This window comes from Haplochromis burtoni, unplaced genomic scaffold (genome assembly GCF_018398535.1).
Source record: "Haplochromis burtoni strain Fernald_Lab_line unplaced genomic scaffold, NCSU_Asbu1 Contig_144, whole genome shotgun sequence".
In the NCBI taxonomy this organism is placed as follows: domain Eukaryota; kingdom Metazoa; phylum Chordata; class Actinopteri; order Cichliformes; family Cichlidae; genus Haplochromis; species Haplochromis burtoni.
The window spans coordinates 380,929-396,094 of NW_024582505.1; the positions used below are offsets into that span (position 1 = coordinate 380,929).

At 40.0% G+C, this 15,166-nt stretch overlaps 1 protein-coding gene across 1 annotated transcript; it reads left to right on the forward strand.

Moving 5' to 3' along the window:
- Positions 1-99: 99 nt before the first annotated feature.
- tsr1 (TSR1 ribosome maturation factor) lies at positions 100-11,994 on the forward strand. The gene is made up of 15 exons (XM_005932006.3): positions 100-267; positions 2,355-2,458; positions 2,549-2,777; positions 3,169-3,303; positions 3,409-3,860; positions 4,406-4,541; positions 4,934-5,118; positions 8,608-8,819; positions 8,923-9,082; positions 9,179-9,289; positions 9,389-9,521; positions 10,918-11,034; positions 11,207-11,347; positions 11,437-11,511; positions 11,592-11,994. Exons 1-15 carry the CDS (start codon positions 141-143, stop codon positions 11,768-11,770), a joined length of 2,496 nt encoding a protein of 831 aa, XP_005932068.1. The 5' UTR covers positions 100-140; the 3' UTR covers positions 11,771-11,994.
- Positions 11,995-15,166: the final 3,172 nt, after the last annotated feature.

Genomic DNA, 15,166 nt, shown 5'->3' on the forward strand with positions numbered 1-15,166 from the left:
TACACCTCTTCATCAAGACTATCAAAGCAAGTTCAAATTATGCTTATCCAAGCTTTTATTTTGAAGAAAAGCTTTCCGGAAGACACGTCCCTATCGTGACGTTGCTGCAAGTGCGGAAGTAAATTAGCTGACATACCCACATGGTGGAAATGGCTGCTGATGGGGAAAAACAACAGGGCCACAGACCCGGCATATACAAACAAAAAAATAAAGGACACAAACATGGCAAGCACCGGACGAAAGGAGAAATTGAAAGGGAAAACAAAGGCAAGTCGCGTCCAGCTGCACAGCGTTAAACCTGGGGCTTACATGTGTGTTGTTAGCATGTAGCGGTTGCTTCTGCAAGTACACGTGTTGGGCTTTAAGTGCTCAATCCTTTCAGTACAGTATCTTATATCGTAGCACTTTTCTTTTAAAGCTATTTAGTGAAAGTCTGTATTCGCTTGCGAGCCTCGTTTGGTGTTTAACTGGAGATTGCCAATGAGCTTCAGCTATTTAAACGTGGTCCGGGGGTCTTCCAGATATCCAGTTACTGGAAAATCAGAGGACTTAACACTCTGTATTACACCGAGAAAGTTTATCATTAAAAACATTTTTGTTCTATTTAAATTCAAGCTCACATTCCGACTTGTACACGTTTTACACCTGATTTGAATGATCGTCAGATAGTAACACTACATGTCAAGCAGTACAGCAATGATAGTTTATGCTATAATTTAATGTTAATTTCATTTCATTCAGCGTAAAGCAGTACACAAACACATTTGGACACCTTGTAGCTTAAACAAATATATTCAGGCAAAAGTCTTATATCTGTAAACAAACCTAAATTTTGTGGATTAGTGAATTTGTCGGCATTTTACATTTATTGGAATGTCTGAGATACAAAGTAACGTGGACACTTTAATAAAAAAATATTTGAGCACACGTGATTAACATACAGCCAGATGACGCAATCGTGCCCTAAAGAGTACACACAATAACCCCCACTGCTCAATAAAAGCCAGGAATGTTGATTTAAATGACTGAAGTGTCTGCACTGCAGTTAAACTGGATTCCAACAGAGGGCGCTCCACTAATGTGTGAGAATAAATGTATTATGTATTATGGCTGATGGATAATCATCCAACCGGCTTGTGCTGTTATTCAACATCATATATGCTGTCAGACCTTAGCAGTGATGTGTCATTCATCAATATATCAGGTATAAATAAACCCCAGTCTCAAACTGGAAAAATATATTCACATATAAGGCAGTGTGGTAGTTAAAAACAACAAAGGAATGTTCGTCTCATTGATGCTTGTATGTATTGCAGTGGTATCAAAGTTGGTTAGTAAAAATAGTTTAACATAAACAGAACAACATAATGAAAAATTATTTCAGTTAATTGATATTTATGATTATTATGAGTATGGATTTGTTCATAATTTGTCTTCAATATGAAATTCATTATTATTCATTCACTGATGCACATGTGTACTAATACTAAATGGTAAATGTCAGTCATTGTACAGTCTGTATTGTAATATGTTTTATCAGTTACATCTGCAGTAATGCATAATTGACAGTAGGCAATTGGCTTTAAAAGCTAAACAAGAATTTAAGTGGACTGTTTAATGTAAGTAATCTTTTTATTGGATTATCAGAGTATAGCACTACAGTCTTGTCTGCAGACTTTAGCCAGCGGGGACAACAGCAATTTTCTGGGGGCTCCTGGTGAAACCAGCATATCAGTTTCAACTACAAGTGGGATACAAATGAAAACCAGAAAACTCTTGGAACAAAAATGACTGTTTCTTGTCTATAGAGTCTGCTTTATCTCTTGTTATATAAGGTTTGACACATAGCTGTAAAAAAGAAAATTTCCAACAAAGTATAGTGCCATTTCTACTGAATTCATTGACTATGAAACAAATCAGAACTGTGCATATAAAATTTAGTCCAGTTGTCTAATGTGTGGTCTTTTGCTTACTTTATTTATATCAGCATGACCCTCTGGGGGCGGGGAAGCTTTGTCTGCTGCAACAGCTGCGCTGTTGTGTTGACTTGAACTTCATTCTGCAGGTGTTTTTGATTGGTTGTCTTGCCAGCATATGTTTTAAAGCAGCAAAGATATTGTAAAAATCAAACGGCCGATGTTCACACACTGTTCTTGTATTTGCCGAGATTTACTGACATCTTAGACTTCAGCTGCTTTAACATTGTGCAGCAGAGTGGAGCATGATCCATATGTGTGTTAGAATAGAAGTTCTTTCTAAGCAGCAAGGTTGTGGGTTGTAGTAAGGCCTATATTAAAAGAATACTATACACATTGTATAAATTAATAAATAACTTGTGTTGCAATGTCTCACAGGCAGAGTGTCAGTGACAGTCCTTACCAAAAAACAGAGGAAGGAGCAAAAGAAGATGGACAGAAGGCACAAAGCCAACCAGCTGCGCAAGAATAAGAAAGACATGGTAATTTAAAATATCACATGATGGATCGCTGTTCTTAAATTCTTAATGTAACGAATCTGGAGTTGCTTGAGTTTCTTTCTCTCTTCCCAGGTCCTGACAGAAAAGCGACGTCTTGGCAGCAGGGATGGTCCTCCTCATTTGGTTGTTGTGGTGTCCCTACATGCTCAAGCCGATGCTGGAGCCATCACTAAGCTGCTTCGTGGAGAAGGCGCTGGGGGCATTGTACATCACGACCGGTGCATCAGTGGTGTCAGTGACAGTTTTGGGCTGATTCTGCCTCGTTTTAAACAGAGGTTCACCTTTCTAAGTCAGAGTACAGGTAAGCATTAGAAAAGAGATTTCCTTTGGGGAAAAAAAAAAGTGAGCCAGAAGCACAAGTAGTGTTGCTTCTGTGATATCTATTGATGTAATTTTAGTTTATCAAATGTAAGAGACATTACAGTTTGAGAATTTTGTTCATAGAATAAGTAAACATCCCTGGTAATGCTGACACACTTGTGACATACTGTAGAATACCATAGAAGAATAAGAAGTTAAGTCAGATATGTTACTGTACTTTAGATACGATTTTTTTTATCTATTTATATTTTGTGTTGTAAAATTGATGTTGTGTTCAGTAAATGACATTCTAAAACAAATATTTTAAAAATGTACTCTGTTTTGTGTGTGTGTGTGTGTGTCTTTAACACTTCTGTAATCTCTTTTTATAGCTGACATGCACTCCCTACTGGATGTCACAAAGATTGCAGATAGCCTTGTATTTGTGTTGGATTCTACTGAAGGCTGGGACACCTATGGAGACTATTGTCTCTCTTGCGTCTTTGCTCAGGGTCTCCCCAGCTATGGTAATTATAAATCTTTCTTTCTTTTTTCTTTTTTAATTTAATTGACTTCGTTTCTGATGTGCCTCTACTAAGCCCTTGTCTCTCTCCCATATTCAACCTACATAGCACTGGTGTGTCAGGGTGTGTCTGAGCTCCCTGTGAAGAAGAGGGTTGAGTCCAGAAGAGCTTTGTCAAAGATCACAGAGGCCCGTTTTCCTGATGCTCGTCTCTTCCCGCTGGACTCCGAACAAGATGCCACACTACTTCTCAGACACCTGGGGACTCAGAGACAGAGAAAGTTGGGTTTCCGCTCCAAACGGTCACATCTCATTGCTCAACATGTCACTTTTACACCCAACAACCCTGTTGATAGTACAAGTGGAGCCACTGGCCTGGGCACACTCTGTGTGTCCGGGTATGTCCGTGGCCGCCCTCTGCGGGTTGACAGACTGGTACACATCAGTGGTCATGGTGATTTTCAGCTCAGCCAGATTGATGCCCCAGTAGACCCTCTTCCTCTGAACTTAACAGTGTCCAGACCACTGAAGCCGAGCAAAGGAGGAGATGTTGACATGCAGGTAGTTGTTGCTGCTTTTTTTTAATACTTTAACTTTGCAAATGTACATGCAGACTTGATAGCGTATACTTTATTAAACAATAAATTATATAAATGACTTCATTTATTGCTCTACTGCATCACCAAAATTAAAATTTTTGGGGGAGCTTTACCTAGCTTTGGACTTTTTTGATAAGTTGTATTATGGATATTTGTTTCTCACTTGTGGACTCAGGCATGCATTTTCCACACTATACAAAGCATAGCTCCAAACTTGAAGCATGGAAACCTGTTTAAGTTAGGTAATCCATTACAACTGTCAGCATCTGTTTTTATCAATGTAATATTACTGTTGCATAACAATTGGAATGTACCCCTGCTAAAACTCTGCATTTTCCCCACGCTGCTTTTAACCATTAAAACTAATTCAAAGTGAATATAATGAATGGTGGTCAGTTGGTTTAAATGCGAAGTGAAACTTTAACACCTTTAACTGTTTTGGAGTGTTAGTGCATCTAGTTTAGTTGATATGGGTCACATTAACCTGCTCATTTGCGTTTCCCACAGGAAAATGAGGCCCCTGTGAGGGTGCTCATGAAAGCGGACCCATCCAACAGGGAGAGTCTGCAGGCAGAGGCTGAGGTGGATCCCATGGACGGGGAGCAGACATGGCCAACAGAATCAGAACTGCTGGAAGCTGAAGGTGAAGAAACAGAATTTATAGATAATGCTCTCAGAAAATGATGATGACTAAGATACAAAATGACAGATCTTGTGTTAGAACAGTCACACTTGATTTGAAGTTACAACTATATCACTTTATACTTTCAAGTAGTGGGAAACTGTCTGACTGATGTAAATATATGTAACTTAATTGACAGTTTTAATAGACACAACAAACCAGTTAAACAAAGACTTTGCTATAATGTTATTGATGTACAGTAAAAATTTGGATGGTTACACATAGCTGAAGCAATTCAGTCATTTCTAGTAAATAGAAATGAGTAATGTGCTTTTCTTGATGCAAGAGTATGCAGTTTATCGTGCCAGGAAAACACAGGATTCAAAGTTGTTTTTTGATGTTTCTCTCTTTAGAAGCCAGGAAGAAAAAACGTGTAATGAAGGTCCCTAAAGGAACATCAGACTATCAGGCCACGTGGATTGTTGATGAAGGTGAGGAGGAGAATGGCGACATGGATGAAGAAAGTAGTGACAACGATGATGATGATGACATGATGGATGAAGCCATGGATAAAGAGGATGGGGAGATTGACTCTCAGGTACACATTTAAAGTAATTTTGACATAAGTCTTTAATGACACAGTGAAGCAGAAGATAAATAAAATGCAAAGATCAGTTTAAATTTTCCTCTTTTAAAACTTTTCACAAAAAATACGGGTATAAAGTTTATAATGATACGACAGCCTAGCTTTGTAAAATGCGATACACTGAAAAGTGGGCATTAATTGAAATGGACATAAATAGTATATATTTTTTTTAAATAAAGCTCAGGTCAGGTCAGGATATAATCTAAGCAGAGATGCTCAGACATCTCTTTGTTTAGCCAGCTCGTCTGTCTAGCTAGGTCTTGAGGTCTACTGGTTTGTTAACGAGGCGTTCCCAAGCCAGCCAAGATGTAGTCTGTCCAGCTTGTCCTCAGTCTACCTTGGTCTCTTCCTGGGTTGGACATTCAACTCACCTAGGAAGCATGCAGGAGATATCCTAGGCTCATGCCCTCACCATGTCAGCTAGCTCTTTTCAATGGAGGGGAGAAGCAGCACGAAAGTGAGTGACTCTGCTTTTCACCCTACCTTTAAGGCTGAGACCCCCTTTGGAGGAAACTAATTTCCCGTGCCTGTATCCCTGTTCTTACTGTTTCAGTAACTACAGCTTTGCCTTCCTGCTTAGCTCTCTTTGTAACAGCAGTCTGTTTCAGTGCAGATACTGCACTAATCCTCTTTCAACCTCTTGCTCAATTCTTCCCTGACTTGTGAGCAAGATTTAAAGATACTTGCTCTCAATGGGGCAGGTTCCTAACTTGGGGTGGACACGCCATGATTGAAGAATTGCTCTGTTTCAAGCCATGAGGCCTGAGTAGGCTCAGACTAAAAAAAGAACAACACACGAGTCTGCCTACGTGTGGGCGCACCACCAAAAATTAAAGCTGGATAATTTACCACTGTGGTAAGAATAATAAAGCGTGCTTACATGCTAAAATTGAATAATTCAGAGAAGCCCTTAGTCCGTAGTATCATATTTAATAAAACGTTTAACAGCATTTTACTGCAAAACAAGGTACAGTAAGTTACCAATTACTTAGATAACAACGCTTTCCATGGAAAATACCAGAGACTCACTACAGGATTCAGATGACTTGATTACGACAGGTTTTTCATTCTAGTATGGATGATGTAGAGGGTTTGTGTGTCAGTGATTGTACAAATGTTGTTATATTTGGAATTTTTCTTTCATTTCTCATTTAGTAGTTTGACCAGAAGTTCAGCCAGAACATACCTTTTATGGTTATTTTGTTGCGCGGGGTCGTGTTGTCATAGCAACAGTGTAGCTAAGGTCAGGCGGTGCAGTCCTGTGGAGGATGATGAGGATGGTAATTTGTGAAGAAGCAATAAAGTGTTGGCGGTTCCGGGGCTGAAGCGGTGCATACGTGACCCACAGGCAGTGCACCTCACTGCTGAGAGGCACTGTTTATTTTCTCAGTGTCTGACTCTGGCGTGTAGTGCCAGGCTGCTCACCACAACAATAGTGTTTGGAGCAGGAATCCCAAGAGAAGCCTCCTGTCTTCCTGTCTTGTGAACAGAACTTCCTGTCTGGACGAAGGGAGGGGTTGGCCATTTATTTATTTCCCACTCCGCTTGAAAAGAAGTCAGGGAAACTTTCCTTATGCAACAGGTTCATTACGATCTGTGATTGTTATTTGATGTCAAGGTTAGCGCACAGGCATACGTATCTAGACGAAGGTAACAATAGTGGAAAGGGTACTTCAAATGATAATGATTATTATTACTATTGCAGCAAGGATGTTGGAAAGGTTGTGTATCAGCCGCATGCTGAGAGCTTTCCGCTCTTGCGTCTGGCTTCTCCTGTAATTTGCCAGCCAAGGGAGCACAGCAAAGCATGTCTTCTTTGATGATTCATTTCCTTATCCAAATATGTTGCCCTTGGATGCTCAATTTCTAGATATTGTTTTAAGAGTGGATGTCTTGCACTGGAGAGTGTCGTTACGTAACACACTGAATTCAAATGTATGCAAAGCAGGGATTCCCATAGTTTGAATTCGGGCAATTGCTTATCCCATTCACACATACAAGGCCCCTCAGTGCTGTTTGTTTATTGTGGAGTTGTTGGTTATGTTACATAAATATTTTCTATAATTAGGATCGTTTTGATGTCATTTGTTTTCCTGCCATTTGTGTCTGGTTATTGTTAATACTGGCAGCAACTAACAAAGTAAGTGTTTTGTAATAGTAGGACAACAATATTGTACATTACAGCAAGAGAATGTTATCCAGGAGTAAGGCTGGGCGATTTTGTTTTTTGGCTATATCATGATATATGATATATACCACGATATGTTTAACTAGCCTCCAAAAACAAATGTTATATTCAACCGTATATATCATTCATACAGTCACTGTCTGTGGTCAACACAGACCTTTTTTTTTGTCGTATGGGATCACTTTGGCAAACGAAGACGCCAGTGTCATCTGCTTCATGGCTGGTTTATTTAGAGTTTTCTGTGGTGTGTGGGGAGATGTTGACATGCGGACTTTAAAACATTCTTCATTTTGCAATGGATGACTTCTCAGGTGGTGGAATAAATTTGTGGTGCTGCAACCTTTTGTGGCAATGGTTTTATGCCATGTTTTGCAAATTATGGCATTTTGTTTGACATGCTCCTTTTGAAAACCAAACCACTGCCAGTAAATGTTTCTCTTTGGAACTAGCTTGTCCGACTCGTCTTCAGTTACAGTCTCATTCACTTCCTCGTCTGAAACTCCGGCTGTCACCATATTTTTTTCTTATAAGGTAGAATATAAACACGCATGCTCAGCGCAGTGTGCCGTGCAGAAAACCTTCTGCTTTGGAGGGAGGATTAGTCATGCAGTCGCTCCAAAAAAACCTCTGAAAAGCTTAATATTGCCAGGACAGTTCATACTCAGTGGTTCCGATAGACCCATTTTAACCATCGTACGTGGAAAAACTTTTGATACATGAAGTATATTCAATATATCGCCCATGCCTACCCAGGACACCTATTTAACTCAGTATATTAGGATTAGAAGCTCAGGGTTTTAAAAAGAGGGAGCCAGACTCACAGCTGGTAAAAGGTTATTTAAAAATGTTTTCAGTGGTCTTGTAATTTGAAAATATAGTTTGTTTGTTATCTGAGTTATATCTACTATATAATGCTGAAATTTGGCCTTGGCACAGAAAATTCCATATAAAATTTTGTTTGGGTGGCAAAAATGTCAGAGACAGATGTCTTAAAGTCAAGGCCAACCAAACTAAAACTACTGTGAGGCTAGCTGTATTCCCCTTGTGGCCCATGACCTTCCTTCCTTCCTTGAATTAACCAATAGTGTTATCTCTGTCACTGCATTTGCTGTTAGTAAATGCCAAAGCATCAAAGCTTCTTCACTGATCACTAAAAATGAGTACAATGATTGTTGTGTTTATGGTCAGAGAGCAGCTTGCATTCTTTGTTCAAACCTCTTGTACTAAATTTGTCCTGTGTCCTCTCTGCCCAGGACCCAGGTTCATGCTGTGATTCAGAAGAGGAGGAGGAGGAGGAGGAGGAAGAGGTGTGCTCCACAGAGCGAGCGGGTGCAGATCAGCGCTATGATGAACATATGGATGAAGCTGCCGAAGAAGAAGGCCTAAAACGCTACCGTGACGCTCGAGCCAATGAAATGTTCCCCGATGAGGTGGACACGCCCCTCGACACTCCAGCTAGAATCAGGTCAGTAGCGTTTCTTTTATGCTTTTTGTTTCTTTTACATTTCCTTTTGGGATGGAATATTTATTGTTTCCTGTTTGTTTGGGTTGCCGTCCTGTTCTCACAGGTTCCAGCGTTACAGGGGGTTAAAAAGTTTCCGCTCGTCACCTTGGGACCCCATGGAAAACTTGCCCCTCGACTATTCGCGTATATTCCAGTTCCAGAGCTTTGAACGCACTCGCCGCCGCATATTGGCTGAGGCTGCAGCTGAGGAGGATGGAGCCATGGTAAAGTAGACAACAGTAGTTGTCTTCAGCTGTAAATGCTCTCATGTTTAACCATGATTTTTGGCTTCACTCACTCTGTTGTCCTCCACGTTTCAGGATGGCTGGTATGTGACCCTGCACATCATTGATGTGCCTTTTTCTGTGATGGAGAGTGTCCAGTCAGGCAAACCTCTGGTTCTCGTGTCTCTCTTACCCCATGAACAGAAGGTATTCACATCTGAAAATGTTTCCTTTTCGTAAGAAAAGCTGCACCAGCTACACAGAATAATTTTTGCTGACCTCATGTTTTTTTTCTTCTGTGCATAGATGTCAGTCATGCATGTTTTGGTGCAGAGACACCCCAGTAACACAGAACCGATCAAATCTAAAGAGGAGCTTGTGTTCCATTGTGGATTTCGGAGATTCCGAGCCTCTCCCATCTTCTCTCAACACACATCAGGTAGAAAACCTGCTGAATTCATCCAGTACATTCATCAGAACAAACGGCAGCAGTGATCCTACATAAACAAACTTAAATCAAACGCATTGCCAGAGATGTATCAATTCAGGGCTAAGGGCTTGTAACGTCCAACTTCCTGCATTCTTGACTGACCGGTAACTGACTGATCAGTCTAACTAACATATCGTTTATTGTTTGGCTATAGCTATCAAGAAGAGATAAAGCTTGCCAAACTAAGTCACAAACCGCCATAATGTTTGTAACAACAAACCAAATCAAACAGTTAAATCGCCCTCACCGAGCTGAACATGGGCATTTTAAATAAGCTAACAAAGTAACGTGGTTAAAGCGAAAACTATCCAGAGTTTAGAGCTAGCCGCAAGCTAGCAGCCTCGGTATGAGCAAAAGATCCGACCAATTATGACAAAAATTATGGAGATGAGAGAAAAGGATATCCTGTTATCTGGTGAGTTTATAAACACTTGAAAATTATACAAGAACCTGACATTTGCTTTGTTATATAAATATGTTGTACCTGCTTCTGTTTGCCAAGGTAAAATATGTCAGGTAAAGGTGGATGTACAGCAGGTCGTTTTGCCTCTTTGCAAAAGCAGAGCACTTTATTTTCACTTGTTTCACTGAGAGAAGTTCCTGTAACTTACTGCAGTTGAGGGCAAAAATCGGTTTTAAAAACAACAACAACAACAAAAAAAAAAATCAGATATCATAACCAGCCAACATGCAGACTAAATGCAGTGTTTTAACATCTGGTTCATATTACAAGTAAATCTTGTAATATTGAAACACACCTGGTGCTAATCTAGTATCTATTATTCCACGAAATTAGTTATGATGGGTCACCTGGAACTCAGTGGGTTCATTGTACCACTTGATTTTTTTAATTTTTATTTTTATATGATGTTGAGACGGTGTCCTTAAACAGAACCACCTCTATGCATTTGTATTACGGGAGTGCTATTACTGTAATATTTGTTGTTATAATGCTTAGCTGTGTTCTTTTGAAAAAAAAATGTATAAAAAGGTATCATCCAGTAAAAAACAGAAACTTAACCTTTATTATTAAAATAACCTTTTCATTATTATTATCATTATCATTATTATTATTATTATTATTATTATTATTATTATTATTATTGACATTTTAATTAAGATGTGTCGATCTTAAGCTGAAAAAGTCAGAAACTGAAAAATGTCTTTCCACCATGTAAGGTCGACTTTTGGTTCTTTACAAAACAAGAACTGTTAATCAAGTTACTTTATTAGTATAATGATCTTAAAAGCTACTTCTGGAAACAAGATATCTGTTGGATATATTATTATTATTATTATTATTAATAATAAAATCTTTTTTTTTTCCCTCCACCTTTTTTTCTAGCTGACAAGCATAAGATGGAGCGCTTCCTCAGACCAGATGCCCCCATTGTAGTGTCACTGTATGCCCCCATCACCTTCCCCCCTTCAGGAGTCCTGCTTTTTAAGCAAAGGAATGATGGTGAGATGGAAAGTCCTGTTTACTTCAACACGAGTAAATTGAATTAGTGGCCTGGCTGCCTTCAAGTTAAACTTTAGACCATTCATCCTGTTGGTGGTTTTGATTAATTATCCACTTAAGCAAATTCTGTACTGGCCTTTGAGCACATGTTCTTCTTACTGTGTCTTTCTAGGCATCCAGGACCTTGTGGCTACAGGCAGTCTGCTCAGTTGTGACCCTCAGCGTGTTGTGCTGAAGAGGATTGTTCTGAGTGGACACCCATTCAAAATTAACAGGCGCTCTGCTGTTGTTCGTTACATGTTCTTTAACAGGGGTGAGAGGACGTTCTCATACTGTTATTACTGTCACTGCAGACATAATTCCTAATTTTTTCATTAAAATTTTCTTGACTTTCTTTTACAGATGATATCATGTGGTTCAAGCCAGTGGAGCTGCGAACAAAATGGGGTCGGAGAGGTCACATCAAGGAGGCCTTAGGTGAGAAAATTTAAGAATAAAACCCTGTGTCTCTGTGCCCTATTTGCTGTGGATTCTCACTGCCATTTCTTATTTTTCAGGAACACACGGTCACATGAAATGCGTGTTTGACAATCAGCTACGCTCTCAAGACACTGTGCTGATGAATTTGTACAAGAGAGTGTATCCTCGGTGGACGTATGACCCCTATGTGCCCGCGCCTTTAACTTGGGTGAAGAGAGAAGGCACTGTGGAAATGGAAGACTTGGATATGGAATAGTGGAGGGACAGAATGACAAGCCATGTAATAACAGAAACATCCAAGTGGTTTCAGGACACTTTAAAAAAGTGGAATGCGTATTAAATAAATCTATTTTGATCCAAAGTTAAGCTTTCTTGTTCCATTTTGCATCCAAGCCTCAAACATGCTGCAGAGTTTGTTTTGACCACTAGATGGCAGGAATGGATAAGTATTAATAAAGCTTCCTACGCGTTTGTAGAGCATCTCACTTTTTCTTTTTTCCTAAATGGGTAAAAAAGATTTGAGTCACTGCCTCTAAACAAATAGTTGAGTTGCACTGAGTGCTTTATGATTAAACAAATCTGAGAGCTGGTACCACGACGACTGGGTGAGTTCAGTAATTTAACATTAGGCATGTATCGAGCTCATTACATGGGCAACTCTTTGAAGTCATGCATGTGTGGCTTAATGCCTACGCACATTAAAATGTAGAAAGCTAGGACGAAATTATGTATTGATAATGACCGAGATACGTGAGGAACTTTAATCATGGAAAGAGAACTCCCAAGTCGCACTTTTAAGGAAAAGTTCTTTTCTGTAATCGCTTAATGTTTAAGATTTGGAAAAATCACAGCTTTGAGCATTATTTATGTTATCTTTTATCATACACATGCCTCAGTATAGTTTACTTAAAAAATATAGGCTGAAGAACTAATAAATGACTTGAATTTTAGCACAGAGTGAAACAACAATGGTGCAAAATAGAAGACGAATTGCCACCATTACATGAGTGAGAAGCCAAAAGGTTGAATACAAATTGATCTCTGCAAAATTCACTCTTGCTACACTTTCCTGTACATGATAATTCCCTGATGTAATTTACGAATCGAGTGCATGACATTGTATGAGCACTCAAAAATAAAAGCACTGATAAAACTTTGCCTCCTACCAGCAATGTTTAGCCCCCCACACACACACACACACTGGCAGTTTGGCTCTTCATGGTGGTCTTGCCCTGACCTGTAGCCTTCTTTTCAGTTCTAGTCAACACACATACACACAGATCATAACCCCTGTTAATTTGAAACTAAAGCTGAAATGCTCTACACTTTTGCGTCCTCCCCTGCGCCGTACTTTCTTTCTTCGGAGAACGCTGATTTATGAATTGCAATATTTATCGTAAAAACTGAGCCCCTGCATGCCTGCAGCAACATGATTCATCCGTGGACTCTGTTGGGATTGCACCATAAAGGCATGCCAGTGTGTCTGGGAAACCTGAAGGTGAAGTCTTTTGGATGAAGTGGAGAACATGATCCAAGAAAAGAAGATGGAGGGAGGCAAAAAAGTTCACCCTGAGCATTTTTGTTTGAGAACAGTGGAAAAAAAATTACATAAATTGAAAAAAAGACAATGCAAGAAAGACAAATGTCCCTACTATTTTTGGAGCCAGGGAAGGTGGGAGCACTGGACAGTTTTGAGGTAACACTTCATATATTTAGTACCTCACTATGGATTCCTACAGGGGCACAGCAACAGTGATGTGGTGAACACATCTTGTTCAGGCTGAGAGGCAGAGAGTATGCTCTGCCGCTAAAGGGGAGGGGGACTTCAATACCCCGATGATGGAGAACGCTCTTACACTAACACATACAAAAATGGAACTGTATTTAGATGCGTGCACTACATTTTTCCCTGACACTATCAATTTGAAACAGATAAACATTTAGCTGTTTGGGGACCAACTGCGACGTGGTAAGACTGAATCCAGCCCATAAGTGAAGTGTGTGTTTGGCAAAGGCCACCCTCTGAAGACTTGAATGCTGGTGACTTAGTGCTGTTTGGATCAGGAATGTCTTGTGGTTCCCAGTTCACTGCCACCACACTCAGTTGGCTCTCACAGAAGATATAATGGGTGAGAGATTTTTCCGTTGGATGTGGATAAAGAAACGGAAGGAGAGAAAAGGGGCAGCGAGGGAGTGAGAGATAAGGGAAGAACTAGTTGATGTTCTGCCTGAATAAAGCCAGAAGTGGTGGGAGGAAGCAGTCAAAGGAATGTTAAAAAAAAAAAAAGGGGGGGATGCATAGAATTTGGAAATTAAAATAAAACATTAGTGGGTGAGAGAGCCAGTGAGAGAGAGAGTGAAATGGAGGAGTGTGAGAGTCTGAGGCGGTGTGGGCGAGGGAGTAAGGAGAGCGAGAGTGGCTGGCGTTTATGGATTGCAGATGTGGCGCTATGGGGTTTTGGCAGGGGCCATGCGCGCCTGAATCCTGCACCGGCTGGGTGGCACCGGGGTGAGAGCGAGGTCACCGCACCGCAGCACACAGCCCATAAAACACTGACTAGTGGGGGGAACGAGAGAAAGAGAAGGTAGGCCTCAAACGCACACTAAGCCGGGACTGCGTTGCGGAGTGGGTGAGCAGATTACATTTGGGGTGCAATCACACACAAGCAGACCCAAGCAAGAGTCAGGCTTGGGTCAAGTCATATGTTAATAAAGCTCGGAGTTGATGAGCTTATCTCAGATACAAAAGATGAGCGTTCTGTAAATAAACTCTATCTGCCCCACCCATCAACAAGTCACACCATCTCTTCTGTTGACAGAAAACTTTCCACTTCTGCACTTAATGCTAAATTTAGTTTATACAGTACAAAGGAGCAGCAAGCTAGCCAAGTGTAGACCAAAAGTGTTCAACTCGTGGTTTTTCTCATAGGCTCATCCTGTAAAGTTTGCCATTTCTCATGCCATCCTCAGGCCAACCTCACTGGATCTGGTCCAAGCAAAAATGCTTATTAAAAAAATGAGAAACTGTACTTGTTTTATTTTATTTCTTTGCCAAACTCATTGGAGTTACAGTTCTGAGAATGAACAATATGACTGCAATAATTTGCCTCAAGTAGGCCTATTTAAGTTTTAATGGAGCAGAGAGTGTTGCTGACACACTCTGCGCACAGATATATTTGATTAGTAACCTTAGGTTTATCATACGTGTACAGTAATTGGCAAGCATCTTTAGATGACCTGTGTATACATATGGCACTATGTACACTCTGAGCAGCACACAGTACATATGGTTTACTGCAAATTAAACTTTACTTACAGCAAAATTTTAAAAGTGGGATATGAGGCAGTCATTAGCTGCCTTTGCGTGTTTACAGGGGAAAAATGTTCTGCAATCAAGTAGATATTGGCAAAAATTATTTTGGCACAAATTTCTAAGGCACTCTTTAGAAACAATGCTGCCTACGTGCTATGGAGCTTATTTGCTTGAGTAATAGTGAGATTTAGTATAAAGTTATTGTTATTATGTGTATTATCGCTCGCACATCTGAATATTTAAATTTGACTAATGATTTTATTTTTGCTTAAATATTTTCCATCCATCGATTTTCCTAACCCCTTGTCCAAATGCAGCTTGCAGAGAAGCTGAAGCATA

Coding starts and splice junctions, on each gene's coding strand:
- tsr1 (XM_005932006.3), top strand. CDS start 141: ATGGTGGAAATGGCTGCTGATGGGGAAAAACAACAGGGCCACAGACCC. Junction 3,304..3,408: donor TCAGGGTCTCCCCAGCTATG/GTAATTATAAAT, acceptor CAACCTACATAG/CACTGGTGTGTCAGGGTGTG. Junction 3,861..4,405: donor GAGGAGATGTTGACATGCAG/GTAGTTGTTGCT, acceptor CGTTTCCCACAG/GAAAATGAGGCCCCTGTGAG.